A 27,813-nucleotide genomic window follows, 5' to 3' on the forward strand; every position below is an offset into this window, starting at 1 on the left:
CATTCTGCGGGCAGCTGGATGTGCTGGTTCTCTGCACCAGGCTTCTCCATTGCCTGGTACTGGGGGCTCCTCTCCTGCTTCTGGAGGCATCTTACCCAGACCCTTCATAACCTGCCAGCAGACCGTCCTCCAGCATGTATTTTTCAGGCTCAGAGCCTCGCGGCTGTCTTGGAGGGCATCCGTGGGGTCATTCAAGTCCAGATCTTTTCACCCAACTTATCCTCAGGGGGCATAAGTGAGCAAGTGGCCACTGGCCCTGCATCCTAGTCCTGGGTGTCAGCTGGTGATACAGTCCTAAGTCCATCTTTGCAGGGCATTAGGTGGCGTCTCTTTCCAGGTGGGCATCTTTTACGCTCTTGTTGCCTCCCAGGGTCTTCTTACTGCCTCTCCTTTGTGAAGGGGTTTTTAAGTCGGGTGGAAAGGTCTAGGTGCCAGGCACCATTGGCCAATCCTAGGATACCACACTGTTCCTCCTCCCTTGTCTCAACCCTCCTACATTGCATTTTGGGACAATCCAACATGGGGTCTTAAATTTATCTCTGGAAAGAGCTCCTCTGAGGGTCTCATCTAGGGGTGGGCAGGAGTCGCAGGGTTTTAAGCCAGAGAATTCCGTGAGTTACATGAAAACTTCACGAGATTCTGCGGAGTTCCACAAAATGCGCACAAATCGGCATATTGTGCTGCTCGTGGTGATTTATAGTGCCAGGAGCTTGTTTCATGCTGTACAAAATCAGAGTGAACGCCACCACGAAGCGTGCCAGAGGGTGCTGCTGCTTGAGTCCATTTTCCTGCAGCTCAAGTAGATTTTCTACTTGAGCGGAAGCTTTCTGACCGCAAACGGATGCGACTGCCTGCAATAGTGAGAAAAAATCTCTCCAGGTGCTCTCCTAGCACCCGTAAACTGTGCTAGGAGACGCCAATTCTCATTCACGCTTGCCAACTTACCATTGGCGAGCTGCATGTGAAAAAATACTCCGCCATGCGAAAGTTGACAGAATTTGCCTGGAATTCCACGTTACAAGCATAAAGCGGGATGACCAAAATTCTGCCAATTCTGCTGGCAGAGGAGAATTTATCATCCATTCCTAGTCTCAGCTCCACCCCTACTTGACATCACTGCCTGAACCCTTCCCACAAAAACTTCAGAGGCAAGCCCCTACTCTGTTGACTCCAGAGGTCTGGCCCTACCCCTTTGTTCTAGCGGGTCTGGGCTGTCCCATGCAGTCTCACATGCGCAGTCTGTACCTGTGCGCATGTGTGTTCATATCTAACCAGCCTAGTGCCTCGTAGTTACACAGCAGTAACCTTATCTTAATATGAGGATACTGGTGGTTAACACGCTCAGTCCATTTACCATGAATTACTGTAAGTGAGACTTGTGTAGTGAGAATCATCCATATTAAAGGTCCAAAAACCGGGTAGTCCGAAGCAAATAATCCTGGTGGGATAAATGGGTGGGACCCATATGCTACACACTCACCATCCTTAGCAGCTACAGATAGGCCTCTTACCAGCAAGGAGCTGTGGAAAAAGTTATGACAGCTGCCTGCAAAAGTTCCTCTGCTTGGACTGTCACTGTGCAAAGCACAGCCTCTCTCAGTGGTGGGAGTGAAACAGCTGTGGAGTGAAAGCCGAGCACAGGGCAGGAAAGCGTAACCTCTGCTGACCTTTCCTCAATATTCCCAGGATGAATGAAACCAAGGAGCCTTCTTGTGGATGTTGGCACATACACAGGGCTCGCAGACTGCAGACCGGGCTCTTTGCAACTGCAAGACGAGTGTGCCCCGTACAGTAGTTACAGCCTGCCATTAAGAGACTTTGAAAGCTTACAGGTCTTAAACACCCACTCCCCCCCGGCCCCCCTTTCCCCTCCACGTTGCCACAGCTCACATATGCAGATGTTTAGCCAGGTCTTAGATCATTCCCATTCTGGATATTGAAGAAACAATATTTATCCGTGCCAAACCTGACAGTGGTTGCCGGGAGTCAGAGGGCCTCCCAGCCCGTCTCGCCCATTCCGAAAGAGGCATTTCCTCCCCAGGTGCCCGGGTCCCTCTGCCCCTTCCCGCCCCCCGCTTCATCTGTCACCCATTAGCATTCCACAGATGGTAAGTACATTTACTCACAGGCAGCACGGCGGCCATAAAGAAGCCTTTCAGGCTGTCTCGTGCCGACTTCCAGCCTCGGAGAGAGCCAAGTTCAGGGGCTGCGGGAGCCCCCCTGCCCGCGGGAGTGCACGCCCCGGGCCTGCCCCTTACAGCGGAGAGGCATGGGGCGGGGGGCTGCGCGCCCTACCTGTTAGCAGGGCCGACGGACGCGAGGAACCGGTGCTGTCCAGCCCTCACCTGACCTCCCTCGCGCGCCCTGGATTGGTGCCCTGGGGATGAGCGCCACCCGTGACCTTGCCTGACCTTTGCGAACCTGTGTCCTATTGTTTCGCTTGCCTGGTCTCCTTGCATCTGGTGAGTGTTGTGTCTGTACATCGTGAGGCTCAGTCTAATGCTTCTCTCAAAAATCATTTCTTATAATTCCTAACAAATACTTATGGGGATGTGTGAGAGGGGCTCGTAAAGCGCAGGGGTGCAGACAGAACCCTCCTAGGCACTATGTGAAAAAAAATAGACTATTCTGTTCTGCCTCAGCAGAATAGCCCTGTTTATTTTAATATTTAATAGTATCACTTTATTTCTTATCTAGCGCTTCTTGTGTTCATTTCCTATTTCATAACGCAACAAATATCAGACGTTTCTAATACACAATCCAGTGGTATCCCAGCATTGCCCTGAGAAATATGCGAGCACGAGATTAATAACTGTGACTGGCAAAAAGCACGAGGATGTCTACAACAAACCCTAAAACGAGTGAGCTATTTCACCAGCCTTAATGCTGGAGTGTAAGTACCCTTATTTAAAGTTATCCATCCTTTCGTTACATTTAAGATTCAAGAGTGACAATCTCCGATTCCAAATCCCACTATGAACTGGGGGATCCGGCGGGCTGTGTACGAATTAGAAGACGTGGTTTACAAACCAAATCGCTCATGTGGAAGAAGGAGTCTAATCCCACCATCACCATTCGGCTGGACAAGTAAGAGTGTGATTTTAGGCAACTCTCCCCTATCAGCATCAGACTGGGGCAGCCATCGCTTGGATGCTGGAACGAGGTTGGCCAGCGTCCTAGGTCACATTCACACAGATCTGAAATTGTCCCACATTATCTGGGAGCAGATCACCCGTGACTATTTTTTTTGTTTCCTGGTACATATAGATTTCCTCCTGCTACTTTATAAATGCAAGAAAACAAGGTCAATAATGCACAGTAAAATCCCAGGACAGGGATAGCTACTCACACCTAATGTGGGACTGTGTTTAGATCCCTAGGAAATACACATAGCGCCGGAAAAAACAGAGAGTCATCTAGCACTTTTTAATATGATCATTTCATTACTTTAGCTGCTATGTTATTTGTCAGAATTTTAAAAAAATGTCTTAGATGTTTCCATATAGCACAGCTAGCACATTAAATAAAAGTGCATTGGCTTCAAACGCTTTCATTTGCTCATTTCTCTTCATAAGTCTAATTGAATATTATTTCCCCGCATTTCAATGTTTTTTATTCCCTCAGGGCTTTTCTTTGTATTCCTATAAACGCTGTCACTGGTTTTATTCTGCATGAACATTCATTACATTCTATATTCCCGTAAACTTCCACTGGTCTTTGTTCCCCCAAATTGGGTTAAATTCCCCCATATTCTTCTATTTGTTTTATATCAGTATGTTGTCTCATTCGGGGTTTGTTTCCCAATACTTCATTGGGCTTTAGACAGTCATATGCCTTGTCTGCTTTTATTTTTCCATAGATTTTCATTGAGTTTTCCTAAAGGGTCGAATTGGTCTTTATAGTCAAAAACTTCCATTGAGTTTCCATCCTCCATAGGTGTTAATTGAATTCAGTGAGTTATATACTATCACAGGGTTTGATTGGAATGTATTCCCAGCATACTTGAGCTGTCATATGATTTGATTAGATGAATCACTGTTTATCCATCACTAGGACACTAGCTCTCCGAATAAGTGCAGGTACTAGAACTTGAGCCCGGTGAGAGGTGGTGGTCCTACTCGACTATGTGTATACGTGCCCTGAAAAGTGCCAATACTGTTCCACAACAGTAAAGCATCTCTAACGAAAAGTGCTGGTACTATCTATTATAGACGTTGTAACCCTACCGAGAAGTGTTACTATTGTGCGTCCACAAGCGCAGCGGGACAGCAGAGAAGTGATGGTGGTGTTAGTCTATCCCAAGTACAAAACCCTGCGGAGAACGTTTGAGACTGTTCATTACAAGTCTAGCAGTCCCACCGAGAAGAGGATGTATCGTGTGTCTATTCCTAGTGTAGCAGCTCTGGTGAGAAGTGCTCGTACTATGCATTACAAGATAAATAGTCCGGTTGAGAAGAGGAAGTATTGTAGCAGATATGCAGGGAAGTGGTGCTTCTATGCATTACAAGAGTAACAGTACTGCTGAGAAAAGAAAGTATTGCATGTCCAATCCTTGGGTAGCAGCTATGAAGGGAAGTGCTGGTACTATGCTTTACAAACGTAGCAGTCCTTCTAAGAAGAGGAAGTATTGCATGTCCAATCCTTGTGTAGCAGCTATGCAGAGAAGTGCTGGTACTAAGCATTACAAGCGTAGCAGTCCTGCTGAGAAGAGCAAGTATTGTATGTCCAATCCTAATGTAGCAGCTATGAAGGGAAGTGCTGGTACTATGCATTACAAGCATAGCAGTCCTCCTGAGATGTGATAGTGGTGTTTGTTTATCAGACATACAAGGTCCTGCGGAGTAGTTATGCTAGTGGTCATTACAAGTGTAGCAGTCCTGTTGAGAAGAGGAAGTATTGTATGTCCAATCCTTATGTAGCAGCTATGCAGGGAAGTGCTAGTACTATTCATTACAAGCATAGCAGTCCTGTCGAGAAGAGGAAGTATTGTGTGTCCAATCCTTATGTAGCAGCTATGCAGGGAAGTGTTGGTACTATGCATAACAAGCGCAGCAGTCCTGCTGAGAAGAGGAAGTATTGTGTGTCCAATCTTAGTGTAGCATCTATGCAGAGAAGTGCTGGTACTATGCATTACAAGCGCAGCAGTCCTGCTGAGAAGAGGAAGTATTGTGTGTTCAGTCCTAGTGTAGTAGTTATGCGGAGAAGTGCTGGTGCCATGAATTACTATGTGGTACTAAGTATAGCAGCCCTGCTGAGAAGAGGAAGAATATTGTGTCCAATGCTAGTGTAGCAGCTATGAAGAGAAGTGCTGATACTATGCATTACAATCATAGCAGTCCTGCTGAGAAAAGGAAGTATTGGATGTCCAATCCTTGTGCAGCAGCTATGAAGGGAAGTGCTGGTACTATGCATTACAAGCGTAGCAGTACTCCTGAGAAGAGCAAGTATTGTATGTCCAATCCTAGTGTAGCAGCCATGCGGAGAAGTGCTTGTACTGTGCATCACAAGCGTAGCAGTCCTGCTGAGAAGAGGAAGTGTTGCATGTCCAATCCTTGTGTAGCAGCTATGCAGAGAAGTGCTGGTACTATGCATTACAAGCGTAGCAGTCCTGCTGAGAAGAGCAAGTATTGTATGTCCACTCCTAATATAGCAGCTATGAAGGGAAGTGCTGGTACCATGAATTACTAGCATAGCAGCCCTGCTGAGAAGTGATAGTGGTGTTTGTTTATCACACATACAAGGTCCTTCTGAGAAGTTATGCTAGTGGTCATTACAAGTGTAGCAGTCCTGTCGAGAAGAGGAAGTATTGTGTGTCCAATCCTAGTGTAGCAGCTATGCAGAGAAGTGCTGGTACTATGCATTACAAGCGCAGCAGTCCTGATGAGAAGAGGAAGTATTGTGTGTCCAATCCTAGTGTAGCAGCTATGCAGAAAAGTGCTGGTACTATGCATTACAAACGTAGCAGTCCTGCTGAGAAGAGGAAGTATTGTGTGTTCAGTCCTAGTGTAGTAGTTATGCAGAGAAGTGCTGGTGCCATGAAGTACTATGTGGTACTAAGTATAGCAGTCCTGCTGAGAAGAGGAAGTATTGTGTGTCCAATCCCTGTGTAGCAGCTATGCAGAGAAGTGCTTGTACTATGCATTACAAGCGTAGCAGTCCTGCTGAGAAGAGGAAGTATTGGATGTCCAGTCCTTGTGTAGCAGCTATGAAGGGAAGTGCTGGTACTATGCATTACAAGCGTAGCAGTCATGCTGAGAAGAGCAAGTATTGTATGTCCAATCCTAGTGTAGCAGCCATGGTGAAAAGTGCTTGTACTATGCATTACAAGCGTAGCAGTCCTGCTGAGAAGAGGAATTATTGCATGTCCAATCCTTGTGTAGCAGCTATGCAGAGAAGTGCTGGTACTATGCATTACAAGCGTAGCAGTCCTGCTGAGAAGAGCAAGTATTGTATGTCCACTCCTAATGTAGCAGCTATGAAGGGAAGTGCTGGTACTATGCATTACAAGCATAGCAGTCCTGCTGAGAAGTAATAGTGGTGTTTGTTTATCACACATACAAGGTCCTGCTGAGAAGTTATGCTAGTGGTCACTACAAGTGTAGCAGTCCTGTCGAGAAGAGGAAGTATTGTGTGTCCAATCCCAGTGTAGCAGCTATGCAGGGAAGTGCTGGTACTATGGATTACAAACGTAGCAGTCCTGCCGAGAAGAGGAAGTATTTTATGTCCAATCCTTATGTAGCAGCTATGCAGGGAAGTGCTGGTACCATGCATTACAAGAGCAGCAGTCATGCTAAGAAGAGGAAGTATTGTGTGCCCAATCCTAGTGAAGCAGCTATGTTGAGAATGCTGGTACTATGCATTACTCTGCGGTACTCAGCATAGCAGTCCTGCAGAGAAGAAGAAGTATTGTGTGTCCAATCCTTGTGTAGCAGCTATGCGGAGAAGTGCTGGTACTATGCATTACAAGCATAGCAGTCCTGTTGAGAAAGGCTGGTGGTGTTTGTTTACTATTAGCTTAGCAGCCCTTCTGAGGCGTGTTGGCAGGGTGTGTCAATTAGTAATGTAATAGTCCTGCTCAGCAGCAATGATAGTGTAGCAGTCTCACTTAGTAGTGCTGGTAGAGTGTGTGCTACTAGTGTGGGAGCCCTGCTAAGTAGTGTTGGTTGTGTGTGCCCATTACTAGTGTAGCAGACCGCCTGAATAATGTTTGTAATGTGTCTCTATTATTAGTTTAGCAGCTCTGTTGAGAAGTGATGGAGTTGTGTGTCATTTTCCAGTACAGCAGCCCTATTGAGTAGTTTTGGCGGTCTGTGTCCTTTATGAGTTTAGCAGCCCCATCAAGTAGTGTTGATGGTATGTGTCCTTTATTAGTATTGAAGCCCTCCTGCGTGGTGTTAGTGATGTGTGTTCTTTTCAAGTTTAGCAGCCACACTGTGTAGTGTTGGTGGTGTGTGTTGTTTACTAGTTTAGCCTCCACATTGTGTAGTGTTGGTGGTGTGTGTCCTTTACAAGTATAGTAGTCCTACTGAATAGTGTTGGTGGTGGAGGTCCTTTACAAGTGTAGCAGTCCTGCGGAGTAGTGATGGAGGTGTAGGTCTTTTACGGGTATAGTAGTCCTAATGAGTAGTATTGGTGAAGTGTGTGCATTGCTAATGTAGCAGCCCTACTGAGTAGTGTTGGTGGTGTGTGTCCTTTACGAGATTGGCAACCCAGCTACATAGTGTTGGTTCTGTGTGCCCATGACTAGCATATCAGCCCTTTCGAGTAATATTCGTTGTGTGTGTCTATTACTGGGATGGCAGCCATGCTGAGTTGTGTGGTAGCATGTGTCTTTTCTAAGTATAGCAGCCCTACTGAGTAGTGTTGGTTGTGTCTCCATTTCTAGGATAGTAGCCCCGCTGATTAGTGTTGTTGTTGTGTGTCCTTTACAAGTAAAGCAGCCCTACTGAATAGTGTTGGTGGTGTGTGTCCTTTACAAGGATAGCAGGCCTCCTGAGTAGTGTTGGTGGTGTGTGTCCTTTACAAGGATAGCAGCCCTACTGAGTAGTGTTGGTGGTGTCTCCACTTCTGGGATAGTAGCCCTGCTGAGTAGTGTTGGTGGTGTGTGTCGTTTACAAGTATAGCAGCCCTACTGAGTAGTGTTGGTGTTGTCTCCATTTCTAGTATAGTAGCCCTGCTGAGGAGTGTTGGTGGTGTGTGTCCTTTACAAATATAGCAGCCCTGTTGAGTAGTGTTGGTGGTGTCTCCATTTCTAGGATAGTAGCCCTGCTGAGTAGTGTTGGTGGTGTGTGTCGTTTACAAGTATAGCAGCCCTACTGAGTAGTGTTGGTGGTGTCTCCATTTCTAGTATAGTAGCCCTGCTGAGGAGTGTTGGTGGTGTGTGTCCTTTACAAATATAGCAGCCCTGTTGAGTAGTGTTGGTGGTGTCTCCATTTCTAGGATAGTAGCCCTGCTGAATAGTGTTGGTGGTGTGTGTCATTTGCAAGTATAGCAGTCCTGTTGAGTAGTGTTGGTGGTGTCTCCATTTCTAGTATAGCAGCCCTACTGAGTAGTGTTGGTGGTGTGTGTCCTTTACAAGTATAGCAGCCCTACTGAGTAGTGTTGGTGGTGTGTGTCCTTTATCAGTATAGCAGCCCTGCTGAGGAGTGTTGGTGGTGTCTTCATTTCTAGTATAGCAGCCCTACTGAGTAGTGTTGGTGGTGTGTCTCTGTTATCAGTATCGCAGCCCTACTGAGTAATGTTGGTGGTGTCTTCATTTCTAGTATAGCAGCCCTACTGAGTAGTGTTGGTGGTGTCTTCATTTCTAGTATAGCAGCCCTACTGAGTAGTGTTGGTTGTGTCTCCATTTCTAGTATAGTAGCCCTGCTGAGTAGTGTTGGTGGTGTGTGTCCTTTACAAGTATAGCAGCCCTACTGAGGAGTGTTGGTTGTGTCTCCATTTCTAGTATAGTAGCCCTGCTGAGGAGTGATGGTGGTGTGTGTCCTTTACAAGTATAGCAGCCCTACTGAGTAGTGTTGGTGGTGTCTCCATTTCTAGTATAGCAGCCCTACTGAGTAGTGTTGGTGGTGTGTGTCCTTTACAAGTATAGCAGTCCTGTTGAGTAGTGTTGGTGGTGTCTCCATTTCTAGTATAGCAGCCCTACTGAGTAGTGTTGGTGGTGTGTGTCGTTTACAAGTATAGCAGCCCTACTGAGTAGTGTTGGTGGTGTGTGTCCTTTATCAGTATAGCAGCCCTGCTGAGGAGTGTTGGTGGTGTGTGTCCGTTATCAGTATCGCAGCCCTACTGAGTAATGTTGGTGGTGTCTTCATTTCTAGTATAGCAGCCCTACTGAGTAGTGTTGGTGGTGTCTTCATTTCTAGTATAGCAGCCCTACTGAGGATTGTTGGTTGTGTCTCCATTTCTAGTATAGTAGCCCTGCTGAGGAGTGTTGGTGGTGTGTGTCCTTTACAAGTATAGCAGCCCTACTGAGTAGTGTTGGTGGTGTGTGTCCGTTATCAGTATCGCAGCCCTACTGAGTAATGTTGGTGGTGTCTTCATTTCTAGTATAGCAGCCCTACTGAGTAGTGTTGGTTGTGTCTCCATTTCTAGTATAGTAGCCCTGCTGAGGAGTGTTGGTGGTGTGTGTCCGTTATCAGTATCGCAGCCCTACTGAGTAATGTTGGTGGTGTCTTCATTTCTAGTATAGCAGCCCTACTGAGTAGTGTTGGTTGTGGCTCCATTTCTAGTATAGTAGCCCTGCTGAGGAGTGTTGGTGGTGTGTCTCCGTTACCAGTATCGCAGCCCTACTGAGTAGTGTTGGTTGTGTCTCCATTTCTAGTATAGTAGCCCTGCTGAGTAATGTTGGTGGTGTCTTCATTTCTAGTATATCAGCCCTACTGAGTAGTGTTGGTGGTGTCTCCATTTCTAGTATAGTAGCCCTGCTGAGGAGTGTTGGTGGTGTGTCTCCGTTACCAGTATCGCAGCCCTACTGAGTAGTGTTGGTTGTGTCTCCATTTCTAGTATAGTAGCCCTGCTGAGTAATGTTGGTGGTGTCTTCATTTCTAGTATATCAGCCCTACTGAGTAGTCCTGGTTGTGTCTCCATTTCTAGTATAGTAGCCCTGCTGAGGAGTGTTGGTGGTGTGTGTCCTTTACAAGTATAGCAGCCCTACTAAGTAGCGTTGGCAATTTTCCATTTAAGAGTGGGAACTTTGCTGAAAAGTGCTGGGTCTAGTACTAGTCCAGCAGCCCTGCTGAAAATCCCTGATGGTGTTTGTCTAGTATTAGTACAGCAGCCCAGTTGAGCAGTGCAGTGTGGGTCTATTTCGAGTGCAGCATCCCTGAATAGTAGTGCTGGCAATGTATCATGAGTAGAAGCCCTGCCAAAAAGGGCTGGTAGTGGGTGTTTATTTCTACTACAATAGCCCTGCTAAGACGTGTTTGTAGTGTAACATTATAAGAGTGACGTGCCTGCTGAGAATTGCTGCTACAGCCATTACAAGCTGAGCAGCCCCTCTGAGAAGTGCCAGCACTGCTTCCCATTATAAGATCAGCAGCCCTGCTGAGAATTGTTGCTGCTGTCCATTTGAAGAACAGCTGCACTTTTAAGAAGTAGTAACTGATACACATATAGCATCACTGCTGAGAAGTGCTGCTACGGCCATTACAAGAATAGCAGCCCTTCTGAGAAGTGCAGGCGCTGCTTCCCATTATTAGAACAGTAGCCCTGCTGAGAATTGTTGCTGCTGTCTATTTAAAGAACAGCTGCACTTCTAAGAAGTAGCAACTGATACAAGTAAAGCATGCCTGCTGAGAAGTGCTGCTACGGCCATTACAAGCATAGGAGCCTTGAAAAGAGCCGACTCTGCTCCCCATTACTAGAACAGTAGCCCTGCTGAGAGTTGTTGCTGCTGTCCAGTTAAATAATTGCTGCACTTTTGAGAAGTAGTGATAGTAACCAATACAAGCATAGCATCACTGCTGAGAAGTGTTACTAATGCAGTCCACCTAGGCGGGTTGTTACCACTATGGCCTCGTTGTCATGCCCTAGCTCCATCCTTCACCAGCTGGACTACATAATCCTGAGCTCCTAGAGACAAATATTTCCCCCTTGCACCACTGTCTTCTCTCATTAGGATCAGTGCTGTGCATGCCTCCAGCCTACATTAATGGTAAGTTGATTCCATGTGTAGGAAAGAACATTACTGAGCTCCTGGGAAGCAGAAGCTAACATAACCGATTTGGTAATAAAATAAAAAGCTGCACTTGTAGAGAAATAAGTGCACAGGGCAAATATAACAGAGCCATCAATGGGACGTTCAGATGAATAGTACGATTGCTCATTGGAATGCACAATAACTTTGACAGCGAATTTAACTAGTCAAGCCTGCTCTCCAGCTGCATGTACACTGCGCCGTCATCGCCGTGTACTCCGGTACCATGCACTTGTAAGGTACATATGTGAATTGTAAAATGCTTGTGAATGCACACGATGGGACTTCGCCTATTTTGTAGTGTACCTGGACCGCATTTTATTTCAGTTTTCACATATATCTTTATTTTGAACCGCCATTGGTCAAATCTCAGCTGAAAAGTGGGAGTGCATGAATTGTCCACACCTCATGCACACTCAGATGTAGCACACATTAAAGCTTGCTTCACACATGGTGAATGGCACACAGTTAGTTTCAGGCAAAACTTGCAATTATGTTTCTAAAAGAGTTAACTAAAAAAATTACCTCCTGGTCTACTTCCTGATTCAGCTCTTACAGACATACGTGATTCTGCCTCCCCAGGCACTCATTTATCATATAGCCCTATCTAAAGCAAATAAGGTTCTTCTAATATAACTGCCACCTCCCCGGAAGATGTTCCATTTTGTCCTTTTTTCTGGGAAAGGAGTCTAGCTGGTGTCCTGGCTGTTCTATGTTACACTTTCATTGTAGTCTCATGATCTTACATATTTTAGAAGCATCTTTCTGCCATAGAGCCCAGTAGGGCATGAGTTACTGTGTCAGTTTCATTCTGCCCTATGGTTCCTGTAGATTTTAGGCATAAGCGGGTGGTAGATGAAGGGGGCGTGGCTTAACAGCATAGAGTAGAGGTTGGCCCTTGCTATATGCTGGTGCCCAGAGGAAACAGACCTGCAAAGCTGCATCATACGCATACGCCCACCTGGCTGATGGCTTCCTTGCAGGGAGATGCGTGATTGGCTGCTTCAAGAGTGAGCAGAGAATGTGGCCCTGCACTCTGGTGGGACCCAAGGGACCTTCGACAGGGGTTGGTGTTGCTTCTGCATGTAGGCTGGCCTCTTTGTAAATTGAACTCTTCCTTGTTCGCGCATGTGTCTGGTTCTGAAAGTGTCTTCTTTTTGTCATTAATTGTTACAAAAAATAACACCCCTGATGTTGCTTGAAAGGCCCAAGTGTTTTATGTAAGGGTGACTGCATTTGGGTTCCCATTTTCTTCTGACAACATTTAGAAGAAGGGGTCTGATAATGAGAAGGATTTCATAATTAAATTCTCTTTGGAAGAGGAAGACAGGAGGGTTCAGAGAAAATGCAAATGCTTCGACCAGCCTTTCTGTCTGGTTTACTCCAGATCCCAGTGTTTGGGGCAATCGTATGGATGCTGAGCGCTCAGTTGAGAAGGCAGTGTCCAAGGCACTGAGAGCTGTAAAAGCTAAGTCGAAGGAGTGTAGACATCATCATAGGAAGTAGATGTTTGACGCTGCATCTTCTTTCAGTTTATTGTCATTCAGTTAGATGTGCCATACAAACTGGGGCAAGTATGTTCACCATGAAGAGATGGGGCTCATCATTGATCACTTGTGGGAGAACATGGCTTTCTCGACAGCTGAGCCATAGGAGGATTCTGCCACAGCTCTTCTTTCTCAATCTGACTAGTCTTTGTGGTTCAATCTTCATGAGAAAACTAAAATGTGATCCCAAGTGAATGGTGGGACTTGGGTCATCTATCCGTGCCCAGGTTTATAAAGTGCATGCATATGTTGGTGGGCACAAAATATGTTCTTCCTCCAGTGCTGAAGATTGGCTTCCTCTTGTCTACCCTGACTGGGAGTACATCTGTTATTTCTGAGAAAAGTTAAGTGCTGCAATGCGATTACTGCACTGTTGAATGTTGTCAATAAACCAGATAAAAAGATACCAAAAAAAATATGGATTGAGAGTGCCTTGAATAAGGTGACCTTGGCTTTGAGGGCTGCGCGTAGACATCTTATACCAGTCAGTCAATGGTTTAAGTACTATAATGTCCTGTTGGGGACTGCTCAGGAGGGTGAGGGCTGCTCTGGTGTTTTGACCCAGATGGAAAACAAAGCTTTTTTTAAATCAGATGTCTCCTGTAAGTAATTCTTCATAGTCCTCAGCTCTTCCACTGTGGTCCGTGCCAGTTACATATGTGTAATTGTATATATCTAGGTTAGTGTTATATCTGTCCACTCAAAACAGAGATCCTGAATGTACAGATATATTTCATTAATAGTTTGTCAATTATAGTAATTGATCTATCATTTGGGGTAGTGCACAAGCCAATTTATTCTAAGATTAAAAAGTAAAACGATCCTATAAGTTACAAACTCAATACTCAATTTTGAAACAATTCAAAATTGCTTAACAATATCTACAAATTACTCTGGTCCATATAGGGTAATAAAGAAAGTATCTGGGCCACCGCTGTTTGTACTTATTGTTATTAAGCTTTTAATTGATAATTTAACAACTCTGTTGTTTACAGAAAGAAGGCACATGTGCCATAATAGATATGTATACAAATATTTTGTTGTCCTGAAGAAGGAGACTCCTAACAAAAACAAGTAATCAAACATCAACTGGACTCGGGTAATTGAACCTACTGGATTCATGGTCTCCTGGGACTGTAAGTCCAGTAAGACTCAGTATATGTCTTCCATGAAAAAAAGCATTCCGCATTCAGGGAGGAAGCCTGCTGCTACCACCCTGTCACTGAGCCAGAAGTTGCAACAGTGCTGGCTGCTGGATTGAGGTGGATTCCAAGGGTGGTTGGTGGTCATATCCATGACTTTGTGCTAGTATTGAATCTGTATCTAGTGGTTACTCTGGAAACTTCTCTTCCACTCCTCCAGGAAAGTTCAGAGGTCATCCTTACTTTAATGCCCAGATGTAGATTGAAAGTAGTTGGGTTAGCATCGTTTCAATTGATTAAGAAGTGGAGCCATACCCTGAAGTTCAAGGGTTGGGGATTTGGGCCATCCTCTTTCTTGGGGAAAGTTCACTGGGGAGTGCAGGGGGAAAGTGAATTCTTGGATTACTTGAAGATGAGATTCAGAAGAGGAATATTCCTCTAATTCAACCAGGGCAGCTCTTGGCAACCATGGATTTCAAGGGATTGTACCTATATATTCCTGTCCAGGACTGTCACAACTGGGATTGCAGTACTAGATCAGCATTTACAGGTCTGTTTTCTTCTAGTAGGACTGTAATAAGCTCCTCAAGTCCTTATCAAAGTGCAGTCTTGCCCGTGTGGTGAATCCATTTTAGTTTCCCCTTGGGACATAGGAGTCAGCTTAGCCTTTGGCTTGCAGGCCTGTTGCCCACGTCACCTAGTGACCTTTTACCTACTTAGCATGCTCCGTTTTATTCAATTTATTTTATTATTTCCTTTAGCTTGCTGCCATTGCTTACATTTTATAAGACATGTTTTGACTTTCATTATCAGCACCATTCTGAGAAGGCGTCATTATCGGCACCACTATCAGTGATACACGTAGCTATTGCCATCATGTCCCTTTCTCACTTACGTGTGACAGGAACATCATGCGCACTTGTTAGACATTGTTTATGAAATTGCCGACACAAGTCTGCCACATTATCAGTTGTTTAGGAACATACCTGCGTCAGAGATCCTACATGATCTGTATAAATATACTTCACACAAGCAAGGTCATTAGAGGGGCCATCTATGCTGCACATCACCATGCTGATGAACTCAGCCTTTGTGTACTCACAGAGTCTGACCTAGAGACCTCATTCAGTGGTAACAAGGTTTGGGGGGTGCTTCTCATGAACAAGATAATGGCAGATTAGGTTTATCACACCTAGCTCTCATTAGGGTAGAGATTAGGCATTTGTGGTTAGGAATTTTATATATCATGTTTATTGTAAGATGGTGGGGGGTTTATATTCACAACTCTCATCTTCACAATCCTGCTTTTATTACTGTTCATTATCCTAATTATTGCAGCACATGTATTTTATTGTTGATTGCAGTCGTTTCAATAAATATATTGAAAACTTTCCTTCATCTCCTTTTATTGCCTATGTGTGTATGAGACTTATTGCTAACAAGAGAAAAAGGTAACTTCTGTTCCACCACGACTTCCCTGAGAGGTATCCTGTAGAGTCCATGTGTAAGGCTGCAAGAAATCACCTTTACTATCTAAGTTTGGTGAGGTACTGCATGTGAGCCTGGAGGGCTGGGCCAACAGTTGTGACTTGTTGAAGGAGAGACTCAGTCACCTACAGACAGAAGTGCTGTCACCCCTAAACCAGCAGTCTCGTCTAGGAGCGAGAGTCCAACCACGACATCAGCATGTTGAATTCAGGGTATACACCTGCATCCTTACTGGGACAAATGTTTATTCCCTGCTATGGACCTGTGTAGTGTTGGAGATGTGCATGATGTAGGACTTAACACAAGTACATGTCTTCCTGGTCAAAGTGGAGAGCTCTAAGTTGGGTCTGGCACACAATGTGGAGTTAATTGATGCCAGCACCTGCATGGATTTGGAGGTGTTTGTGTTTCACAACGCAGAGTGGAGAAACTCCAGGGCCACATGTCTTCCATCTTATTGCAGGGGGCCTTCCTGGTTCATTCTGGGTTGCAGTCTCAGGGAGACCCTTGAGCCAGTGCACACATGGAACAGGTGGTGTGGCATATGCTTGTCGTATGGCAGTTGTACTCTGAGGACTTCAAGGCTCATTTACAAATATTCTATGCCATTCTGCAGAAATTACTGTTAGAGTTGAACACTCCCCATCTCCTGGATCTCACTCCCCTTCTTCTGCCAGCCCCTCTAATCTTGACTATGGAGTCCAGTGGTCATTGAGGAGAGACTTGATCTAAGGCTTCCTTAGGAATGGAAGGAGCTGTATCACTCTTCTGGTGGGGGGGCTGCAGTGCTGATATGATTTGACAATAGAATTACCAAGACCTACATCACCTATCAGGGGGTGGATTCACTGAGGGCTGTATCCAATATTTCCATCTTGATTTCCCATTGAACGAGACCTATTTGCTGCTCCTCAGTGGTGCACATCAGGGCTATGTGAGCAGTGTGATGGTGGACAGGTTCTAGAGGGACTTTCCAACCTCCAGGCATAATATATGGACATTTCAGTATTTATAGGTCTGTCTACCTGTGATGGATCTGTTTGCAAATATGAGATGCCCTTTTGACTTCTTGTGTGGGTGGAAGGTGCTTGTGGGATTGATACCCTAGCATCCTCTAGGCCAGGGGGGGTTCTTGCTTCCCTGTAATTTCGAAGGTTCTGTCAAAGATCCGAAGGAAAGGAGCGATGCTGACTGTGACAGATTGTTCAACACTCCTCTTAGCTTCTTCTACTTTGTCTTCTGATGGATTGCTGGAACAGATCCATTGATCCCACCCTTCTCCCTGGTCTGTGATTCTGTTACCAGCGCCCTTGCATAGGCTACAATTGTCGGCCTACAGGTTTAAAGGTGAGGGCTCCAGAGTCTGGGTTTGCCTCAGGCTTTGCCAAATGCAGTGAAGGTATCTTGGAGGCAGCCTGCATTTTGCTCCCTCTCACACGACTGGGCATCTTTTCAGAGGTGGTTTGATGCGAAGAGGTAATGGAATTACCAGTAAGTATTTTGAACATTACACAGACTATTCTTCACTTACAAAGGCCATTTTTCATTACAGAGGTCTGTCAATATCAGAAGCTCTGGTGACCAGATTCTGTTAGCGCTAAAATGTCATACAAACAGGAAAAGTGCCCTACACAAATACTGTTAACGCAACGTAATATGACGTCACGTAGCATACGTAACATAATGTAACATAACATGCTATAACATAATCAACTGTTTCATTCGAAAGTACTGACATGTCAGCATATAAATATATTTGCCAATCACTGATCCAGCAAGTAGCATGACAATTTCCCTCACGTCATCCCACCATATCTAATTGTCTCTGGGTCTCTTCTATTGCTGTGGTTTCTTGGATATTTGGGCTCTGCTTGTGCCCTGGGGCAGTGTGTGTCTATCGGTGCGCCCGTGCCAAAGCCCTCGCTAGTTTACGTGGAGTCTCCACACCACGGAGGGCTCCAGGATGTAAGCAACAGCTCTTACACACATGCATTTCATCTAAAATCTTTTGTGTTTTGGTTCCTGCTGAAATACCAGTAAGCCACAATGACCACCGAGCTGGTAGGCGTGGCATCAAATCTGCACTTCTGTGCATTTTCCAGGATTTCGATGTTTACAGATGAATCATTGCAGCTGATGCTGAAATTTCACTTTGAGATTCCAGTAAAAGGGCGCCGAGCACATGTAGGAGTTTAAACACAACCTATATTCTGTACAATGCGGTTCTGTTCATTCTAGACCACAATAACATCCCGAGTACATATTGTCCGTGGCAACACCGCCCTGTCTGCTGCCATGCAAAGCATCTGCAAAGCATCTGCAAAGCATCTGCAAAGGGATTGATTCTTAGACAAACTCGGATGTAGGGCATGGTTGTGATATAATTGTAAGGCTGCAAGAAACGATCCCACTTGTACAGTTACAGTATAAATTGCAGTCTGTTTGCATTTGTGCTCATATGTTTTGTACACTAAATAGTGAAAATACAGTACATTGAACATTTGCATTTAATATATCCAGTTCCTATCACTGGAATGATTTTGAATACAGCAAGCAGTAGATTTGGATTTAGGGGTTTATTTAACACTTTGGAGGACTTGGACCTTGGTGCCAGAACAATGCAGAACTTTATCAAAAGTAATGAACACATGTGATCACACAGAACGCAGCTGGTGACCTTAATTATCACTAACAATAAGTTCTTCTTAAAATCAAGAAAGACATGAAGCCTGGTGTGGCCTCTCCCCAGATAAAAAGAATCCTGGGTGGAGAGAGGAAAAAGGTCCTGGCTCAAGTGTGCATACAGTGGAGGCAAATAAAAAAAACTGGCTAGAGCCTTCTTTCGTATTGGAGTCAGTGGCCCTAAAGTTAGAATGCTTCATAAGGGGGCATAAGAGCCCCATCTAATTTGTTGTATTAAATATCAGGGACAACTGTGAGGGAGGAGAGATACATGAAACTCAACACCATTGGACCTTGCTTTCTATGGGCAAGTTGCCTTCCATACTTTCCATACCTAGCAAAGTGGTAACATCAGTTCATTATTGGCCTGGGAAACTCCGTGTGATTTTCACAGGACTATCAGTCAGAGATTGCATAGCATTACGCATCAACCCTTGGTATTTACTCCTGTGACTGAGTTCCTAACTTCCATAAGCCTCTGCTCTTGCATTTCTGCCCACTCCTGCAGACAACTTGCAGCCACCATTTTTCCCCTGAAGTCCAAACCATTAATCAGTTGTGATGTGTCCTTTATGCCTTCTGCACTCAGTGAGGGGGGGCCTTCCTTCTATCATGAGCTGAAAATTGCATTCTCTACTATTTCTTCTTGAGAGTCACCATTTTCACAAAGGGTTTCTATGGGGGGGGGGGGGCTTAAGTTTAATAGACAAAGCCCTAGGGATTGAAATGTTTATGTCACTTTGATAGTTTCTGTACCCGGCTGCAAGGGTCAGCACCATCAGAAGTGGGGAAGGAGGCAGTTTTCCTCGGATCCCACTCCTCGAAGAGAATCCTTGTGGAGGCAGGTTGTGCCCACACTGCCAAGTCAGGCGTGTAGCTGAATGGGTGTGGCTGGCGGATAGACCTTCAGACCGCGTGCCGCACACCCAACCCAAGGATCTCCCTTCCTCGCTACCAATGCCAATACTATAGTAGTAGTGAGGCGCTGATGGCTGGGCCCGTCATTTTCCATCTCTCTGCCTATGTTGTATCCCATCTGCGGAAGCAGCACTGTGGATGCTGAGGAGGAGAGGTCCTAGCTCTGCCTGGACCTCCCATGATGCTGCAAGTGTTGCTGCTTGTCACTTTATTTACAGTGAGGCGACACTTATACATAAAAAAAATATGTATATCTGAGTGTTTCATTTTAGCACTTTAGCACAGTGGTTCCCAACCTGTGGTCCGAAGACCCCGGGGGTCCGCAAAGCCTCCTCAGGAGGTCCGCAACTGCTTAGAAAATTAATATTAAGACTTGGTACCCAGCTTTCAGTAATGACTCAGTGGGGGGTCCCCGGATTCAAATTATCATTCAGTAGGGGTCCCCAGGTTCCAGTAATGATTAAGCGGGGGTCCACAGAAGTCAAAAGATTGGGAAAAACTGCTTTAGAATTTAGCACTGCGCTGAATCACCTTTATTATAGTACACGGGCCACTCCCTTTCTATCCTGATGGTTTCATTAATGAAGTGAGAAGAAAGTAATTTGTCTTGTGCCTCCTACATAAACCTCTTTTGTTTTGGATGAAGGAATATTATGGTCTATTAAACTCTATATAAAAGATGTTTTCGTATAGTGTGCATCCTGAACTGAATCATCTCAGGGTGCTCACAATTGTGATAACTATGCAACGGGAGGCAAAGCGGAGAAATGTGTCACAATTTTTGGTCAAACTGGAAGCTCGGAGGTTTCCTGATTACACATTGTGCAATTCAGCCAATGGATGGTTATCTCCTTATTTCTCTCTTCTGCCCAGGGACAACTTTATCAGTGACCCCAGAGGCAAGTGAGATCTCTCATGCCTTCTAAGTGAGACTTTTCTTGTTAGAGATGGAGCAGCATTATGGTGTATTAACCTGTAGATGATAAAGATTGTTGTACAGTGTGCATCCTGAACTGAAATAGTTCAAGGCCCTTTCAAGTATGATGCTTGAGGAAAAGGAAGGCACATTGAAATAAAGTAGTTGCCCAGGGTCACGCAGTTTGGCCAAGACGGATTTGATACCAGGTTCTTTGGGTCAGCATTCTGAAACTCATTTCTGCCCAGTATTTTGCAAAAGCTTTTGACTGGCCTGTGAAGGTCCTCAGCTTCAATTCCTATGGTGCGAGGCAGAGACCATAATCTTAGCTTGTGTGACTTTTATACAAAAGTCTTCTTTTTGCAGTTGTCATCCAATGCATGCAGCTGGACTTGGAAAGCTTACTGTGTGAGCATGAAGATGAGGGAATAAAAACCATTTATTGACAGAACATTGTGTGCATCGTCCATTAATGTGTGCATATTGTTTACGTAATCAAAAAACAGAAGTTGTGCCAGAATATCTATATTTGATCCCTATGTTATTTAGATACCCTACTTAGTTCTCCATGTTTTACTGTTTCACCTGTGATGCTATAGTAGGATACAGATTAGTTATAATCTCCATACGTCTTCCATCCATGGCTCAACTTTGTCCACCTCCTGGCTCCGGTCAAGAGATTTCCCCCTGAATCAATTCTCAATGGAAAACCCCACTTTTTGGCACAGAGATTCCAGCCTGGCCCGGATACCTAGATTTGCCTAGAGGAATATTTGAAGAACTGAGTGTGCCCAGAAGCCAGAATAGTTTGAGACAACTACTAAACTGAGACACCTGCATTACTTGAGGGCCAATGTGATTCAACCATGAAAGCATTCAATGGGGTGGTCAGTCTGAATTGCCTTTTGACATGGCCGCAGCAATTTTCACCACATTTCTAGCCTGAGCAGAGTACAAGTTTCTTTTTCACCCTCAGTCCTTAGGGCAGTGCCCCAGTGGCTGCAGCTAGTGTTCCTGATTTTGACTCTTAAACCATCTATCAGTGCCCTTTATGATGGTACTGCAGTACAAAGGCACAGGAGGGCCTTCACTCTCAGTCTCAGTTCTCGGATGCCAGTAAGATGCACTGGGTCCTGAGGGCACCTCTGGACTGAAGGGTGCCCCTGCCACCTGAACACTTCTATTGTGACTAGCTGCTCATGAGATAGAAGCACCCTGAATCCTAACATTTGGTATCCCACGGGCACCTTGAGTGGGCGCTATGACCTTTACTCATGCTAGTATCCCCTGAGTTAAAACAATGACTTCAGAGACCACTTGGAGCTGTCATTGGCCTCCTCCTGGACTGTGTCCTGGGCCCCTGTTACCAACTACCAGATCCCTGTAGACCCTGTTAACTGGACATCAGACTCTTGCCTTTAATTACCAGCCCTCTATGAATAATGAGATCCATGGGAACACTTTGGATCAGTTTATTTTCAGATAGAGATATATATTTCTGAAAGCAGCTGAAAGTTTATTGTGAAAATCTGGGGTGACATAATGAATTACTAGGGGAATCAGACCCACAATGACCAGTTTCCCCAGTAATTCTTCATTTCTATCGGGATCCGCAGAGCCTCACTTCTGATCCCCTGGTAAATGTGGTCGTTTGGAGTTACAGTACCACGATATCACTAAGTCCTTGGGGCCAAAGTTACGAGGTAGATTAGCAAGCCTCATCGGTGTGGGATATGTGGGGTTTTGAGATTTTTTTTCCCCAAATTCAAAGCCAAGACCCTCAAACCCAATGAGTTGAATCTCCTTGCCCCTAGGGCTGCTGAGAGACCGGGGCAAGGCGGAGCCATTGGACAATGGTACATTCATGCTCTTCTGCCTCACTGCTTTGTCAAATGAGAATTATTGCATCAATTCGAGGACAAGGGACAAAGGTTTTCCAAAAGCAACCGCAATTTTAAAATCCAATAATCAGTGGATAATTTTGTACAGAAGCTTTAACGTTGTTTCATTTGTAACACCATGCTCTGTAAGTGCCCTCGCTTGGATTAGCTTTGATTGTTGTAACTGCCTTGCATTTCTTAAAAATAGATGAGGCCAACGTTCTTTTTGCAGTCCACTTGGATATGATTACCAAGACAATGAAACTTAGGAAGCACCATACTTCTTGGCGCTGTAATACCTTTTGCCTACAGTTCAATCAAGAAGAACGGACTCAAGAGAAGAGATTGCATTTACACTTGGAGAGTGTACCATCTAGTCTCAGAGTTGCAAAGGCGAACATCCTTATTGAATCATCCTCCGGGACTTGCTAACTGGTAAGATAGTGGGCAAAATAACTCCCTTTTTGGAGACCTGGGAGGTCTTTTGCATGCATTCAGCAGCATGCTGCATTTCAAGTAATGTGCTTGACTGAAGATGGGTTTCTACAATAGGCACAAACATTTGAAAATAAAAACATATCTTTTCCAAGCTTAAATTAGTGAAGCTTTGAAAGATGATTTTGTTTCTCTGGATCAGGTATGAGATTGATTTCTGCGTTTCGAGACACTTGGAGCTAACAAATCACTTTATCAGCAGCACTTGGCGGAGTGAGTTGACTTAATCCAGTCTCGAGTTGATGACCCCACAATCTTAGTTCTGAAATTAACATCAGTGAGATTGATAACATCCTTTAAATAGAAAAGCTTTATATAGATATTTTTGGAAATATAGACAAGCTGCCCCTTAATTGTGAGACGTTCATCCACTGAAACAACAAACTCATTTGGTTAAACTACTTGCCCAGTTTTTAGACCGAGGAAATACAGAAATTACTCTCTTGGGTTAATGTTCTTGGTCTCACTGTCCTAAGCAGTGTCACATCAGCCACACTTCCATTTAATTTTAGATAACTACCATGAATTTGGTATTAAATTTCCCAGAAGCAGGCATACAAGCTGGCTTCTCAATTCTCTCAGTGTAGTCAACATACTTCCCATTCCTAAATTATGATATATAATAAACAGAGAGGGGAAAAGTCTGATATTTTGTGGAATATCCTCTTCAAGGTAGTGGGGTCAGACTTAAAGGATCTTAGTAACACACCATACAATCAGTCAGTACTTAAAATAAGACCATTGTGGATCTTCCACACCTGTCACAAATGTAAACTTTTATAGGAGAATCGAAATGTCCAGTGTGTGATTATGTTGGAGACAAGTGCAACATCACTATCACAGACATATTTCTTTTGTCACCAATCAGAATATTATTATTTATATATAGGAAGTGAGTTTTGATGCTATTGCAAGGACTAAATCCAGATAGTCTGTTTACAGTAGGTAGTCCACAAGTACATGAAGCTGTTCAGTAAATGACCTTTCTAGTACTTTACTTAGAGATAGTAACTCTCTGATAAGAATGTTAACTTCAAGGACTCAGGCTTGAAATTGTGGAGCAAACATTTCTAGGAAGAGAGCAATATGCCTGTTACCTCACCATAGGTAAAGGCAGTGGATTTATGATTTCTGAAATGTCTTGCATTTTCTTAATTGGATCTCTAACACAGGATTTTGGGAATATCTCACTTAGCTATCATTTAGATGTTGGCTCATTGTAAAGACTTTGAATGCCACATATGTTGTTTGAAGTTTTTAACAATAGTTTATCCTGCTTGAGGATTCAATTGTCTTGAAATAAAACTTACTTTGTTTCCTAGATGTATTAGGTGCAGAACTAATTTTCCTTTCCCCAGAAAGAGATATTTCCTTCTTTATAGTCTTGTAATATAAAAAGAGATATTCTGGTGTGACCCTAATCCCTATTACATCTTACAAAGCTTATGCCTGTGACCTTTGCCATTGGTATATGGATGCTGTATTGTAACTACTGTAGTTATTGATAATATTGCCGTTGTTGATGTCCTTGCTACGACTCTTTACATGCAAAAACCCAATAAAAATTATTTAAAAAAAAAAGATATTCTGTTATGGGTTGAGTCGGGATTTTGTTCTCGCAGTGAAATAATGGATCTCCAAAAACATGGCTAGCTGGCACCCTACTGAGCCCTCATCAATAATATTATCTAAAATACATTCTAAGTCAAAGGAGCAGGGGTGTTATTCATTATCCCAGTTTTTATCAGTTTTTGAAGTAACATCCTTTTTTAATCAAAATGTGCAGTTTGTAAATAGAATATGGATATGTAGTGACGTGGTTAATTAAACAACTGTCACATGAGCTTCCAGTAATATCTAATATTGCGAGGCTCATACTGTATGGTACTTTCTTCAACATTCAAAAATGCAATGTGATTTCTTGTCACCGTTCGAATTTCGTGACTGGTTGATATAGATATGAGTATGAAATGTCATGGTATGGTTCTAGCAGTGGGATTTGTTGTTGCAGTTCTGCCAGTGTTATTTGTTATTACAGCTCTGACAATGTGAATTAATGGCACAGATCAAACGATTTAATCTAATAGAGTACCTCCGACAATTTGATTTGGTAGAACAGCTCAGACAATGTCATTTGGTGGTATAGCCCTAACAGTGTGATGTGTTAGTGCAACTCTGACACTGTGATGTGGCTGTACAGCTCTGACAATGTGATCTATCAGTGAGGGACTGGCATTCTGATTTGGTGCTATAGCCCTGACAGTGTGGTTTGTTAGGACAGCTCTAGCAATGTGATTTGGTGATATATCCCTGACAATGTGATTTGTGCATGCAACTATCTGACAATGTGATTTGTTGGTTCAGCCCTGATAGTGTGATTTGTTAGGGCAGCTCTAGCAATGTGATTTGGTGATATATCCCTGGCAATGTGATTTGCTATCTGACAATGTGATTTGTTGGTTCAGCCCTGACAGTGTGATTTGTTAGGGCAGCTCTAGCAATGTGATTTGGTGATATATCCCTGGCAATGTGATTTGCTATCTGACAATGTGATTTGGTGGTACAGCCCTGATAGTGTGATTTGTTAGGGCAGCTCTAGCAATGTGATTTGGTGATATATCCCTGGCAATGTGATTTGCTGTCTGACAATGTGATTTGGTGGTACAGCCCTGACAGTGTGATTTGTTAGGGCAGCTCTAGCAATGTGATTTGGTGATATATCCCTGGCAATGTGATTTTCTATCTGACAATGTGATTTGGTGGTACAGCCCTGATAGTGTGATTTGTTAGGGCAGCTCTAGCAATGTGATTTGGTGATATATCCCTGGCAATGTGATTTGCTGTCTGACAATGTGATTTGGTGGTACAGCCCTGACAGTGTGATTTGTTAGTGCAGCTCTAACATTGTGATTTGGTGGTACAGCTCTGATAATGCGGTCTATGCGTGCAGGTCTGGCATTGTGATTTGATGGCATAGAGTTTGATTGGTCAGTGCAGCAGAATGTTATTTTATGGCACAGATGTAATGTTTAGAACTATAAAACAACTGTAATTTATCAAATATTAACATGGTTGGGTCCTGTTAGTATCTAAAAGTGAACTCAAGATACACAGCTGTTTGACAAGGATTCAGGGCCTGGTGTTGAGCCCTTTTTACATCATCCTCTGTGCAGGTTTTCTACCTTTGCGTGCGAATACCTCTGGTTGGGAGAAAGTACCAAAGGGGGCTAAATTGTGTGTTTTTTGTAGATTTTCAATTAAAGATAAATTAAATATGATTTTACTATGGACATTGTTGAGTACATTTAGGAGCCATTTTAAGCTGCTTTATTTTTTTTTTAAAGTGCAACTCTAACAGCGTTGTTTGCTGCAGAGCGCTCACAAAAGGAGCAGATGGCACAGTGATTTGTTGGCTCAGCTATGAAAATATGTGGCTTAAATTCTAGTAAACTAACTGAAAGTAAACCCACACATGCCTTTTGTTAGTGGTTTGGAGGACTTACATATAGCGTGTTTTTTCCAGGGCAAGATATTGATAAAAGTCTGGGTGTTTGTTAAGCATTATTGCTCACACCCGTGGGAAAGAATAACTGTTGATTATCCCCTACACATTGAGAGACCCAAGCATCATGCCAGGGTGCATAACAAGGAGGAGGGCTAATTAGCAGCCGTTGTTTCCCTGCTGGTGTTAGCAGGAAGGCTACTAGCCTGTCAAAGCTAATAGGTCTGGCTTGTTTTATGTGCAGGTGTTTGTTGTTGTGCGATATGTCTGGTTGCAATATCAGAAAGGTCACAGAGAGGCATCCAAATATGGTTCAGGTAGAAAGTTGTGTGACAAACAGGATTCCAGTTTACATGTATCGAGCCACACCCTTAATTACCTAGGCCACACCTATTAAAATTCTTACATGTACTTTTTTGTCAATGCTTCTTATAGAGACCCCTCATCTTTTTCACTCTGCAATGTCTCAGCACACTGGGGCTGCCATAGTGTGCTGAGACAATGCAGGGTGCCTGGTGAGTAGCACTCCTTGAGGGCCTCCTTGTGGATGTGGAGGGCAAAGGTGGAGCCGCTGCTTGGTCTGGCTTCCTTACAATCACCCTCAAGGGAAAAAGTTAAGAGGAAGGTCGAGAAACACCTGGTGCCAAGGCCTTGAGGCTGACTGCAAGGAGATGGGTTACACCTGGAGTCAGAAACAAAAGCCCAAGACAGAGATGGCTGAAGAGTCCTGGTTGATGGCCTATTCCCCAGGAGGGGTAGCAGGCGTAACTAAGAAGGTACCATCACTCTCCGGCACACTATTGCCTCTTACTCCTGCCTCATCATGGCCTAGCACCCCTGGCTTTGAAGGCACACCAAGCTGCCTTCTCTCCACTCAGCCTGCAATAACAGGCACTTCCTCCGTGGCTCACCTAACCGTCCATGTATCTAGTCCATCAGTTTCCGGCAGTGGGCCACAAATATCACCAGCCCTTCTGCCGCCGGCACACACAGATTGACGCCCTGAGTAAGACAGCAACAGATGCATCATGATATTGTAACGCAGTGGCAGTGTTTGGTGACCGAACACCCCTCTGCAACCAATAAGAGTGCAGCACACACTGTTTTGGAGGAGCCCAACAACAACTGCCCAATCAAATGTACTCAGGGTCACCAACATGTGGGAGGAGCCACAGTCCCTCTCTCAGTATGCCTCTGTAATCTCGGTTTTCTGTTGGTTGCTTAAGGTCTGGAGACAGCTGCACTCTATAGCCGGATCTAAAAATTGGGTGTTGAATAGGTCCATTCTCTGCTGTAAATTTCTCAGTCTCTTTAAGAAGGAAACAATTTACACATGACTGTCTGGGCTCCTCCCTTTACGTTTACCAACATTTTTTATATGTTCCTCGAACTCTTATCTGATTCAGCCTTGGGTTTCCTATTAAACTCCTGCCAGCGTCCTCGGCTCAGACTCGCAGTTTATGCATTAAGGGGCTTCTCATCAGAGGGGCACACGAATGACCGTCCTGCTGGCCTGAGATGCTGCTGCTGTGCTGTGGACACGAAGACTAGTTTGTTTTGCGATGCACTGAATATGACTTCCTTCAAGAGCAGCAAAGTGACAAGTTCTATGTTTGGCAGGAACAAAACTCCGCTGGCTGCAAAAGGCTGTTTCTGTGACTCATAACTTCAAGAATTCTGGGAAGTCCCCCGTGTGCTCATCAGTGTCAGCAAGGCCGCTGCCTCTCACCTCAGCACGGAGCATGTCTGCTGCTCACCTGACCTTGGCTGACCCCGGCCACGATAAGATCTGACAGTCCCTTTTGATGAAAGATTCAGCGTGGAGACGCAATAAACTACAACAGATGGCTGGATCTCCATGGGAAAGTCCAGGCTGTGGGAAGGGGCAGACAGAGAATAAGTCCCAAGACAAAGAAATGCTGCTGTGGCAGGCCTTGCACTCTGAGCTGTCAAAATATGAGACATGGGCCCATATTTATACTTTTTTGGCGCTGCATTTGCGCCGCTTTTTGACGAAAAAGCGGCGCAAACTTACAAAAAAAACAATTTTAT

At 44.4% G+C, this 27,813-nt stretch overlaps 1 protein-coding gene across 1 annotated transcript in view; it reads left to right on the forward strand.

Moving 5' to 3' along the window:
• The first annotated feature begins 1,972 nt into the window (after nucleotides 1-1,972).
• Nucleotides 1,973-27,813, forward strand: part of LOC138295435 (uncharacterized) — a 225,410-nt gene continuing 199,569 nt past the window's right edge. Inside the window, exon 1 of the mRNA XM_069233732.1 lies at nucleotides 1,973-2,108. Within this exon, the coding sequence (XP_069089833.1) occupies nucleotides 2,106-2,108 (3 nt within the window). The 5' untranslated portion in view covers nucleotides 1,973-2,105. The remainder of the gene's footprint in view (nucleotides 2,109-27,813) is intronic.

This window comes from Pleurodeles waltl, chromosome 5 (genome assembly GCF_031143425.1).
Source record: "Pleurodeles waltl isolate 20211129_DDA chromosome 5, aPleWal1.hap1.20221129, whole genome shotgun sequence".
NCBI lineage: Eukaryota > Metazoa > Chordata > Amphibia > Caudata > Salamandridae > Pleurodeles > Pleurodeles waltl.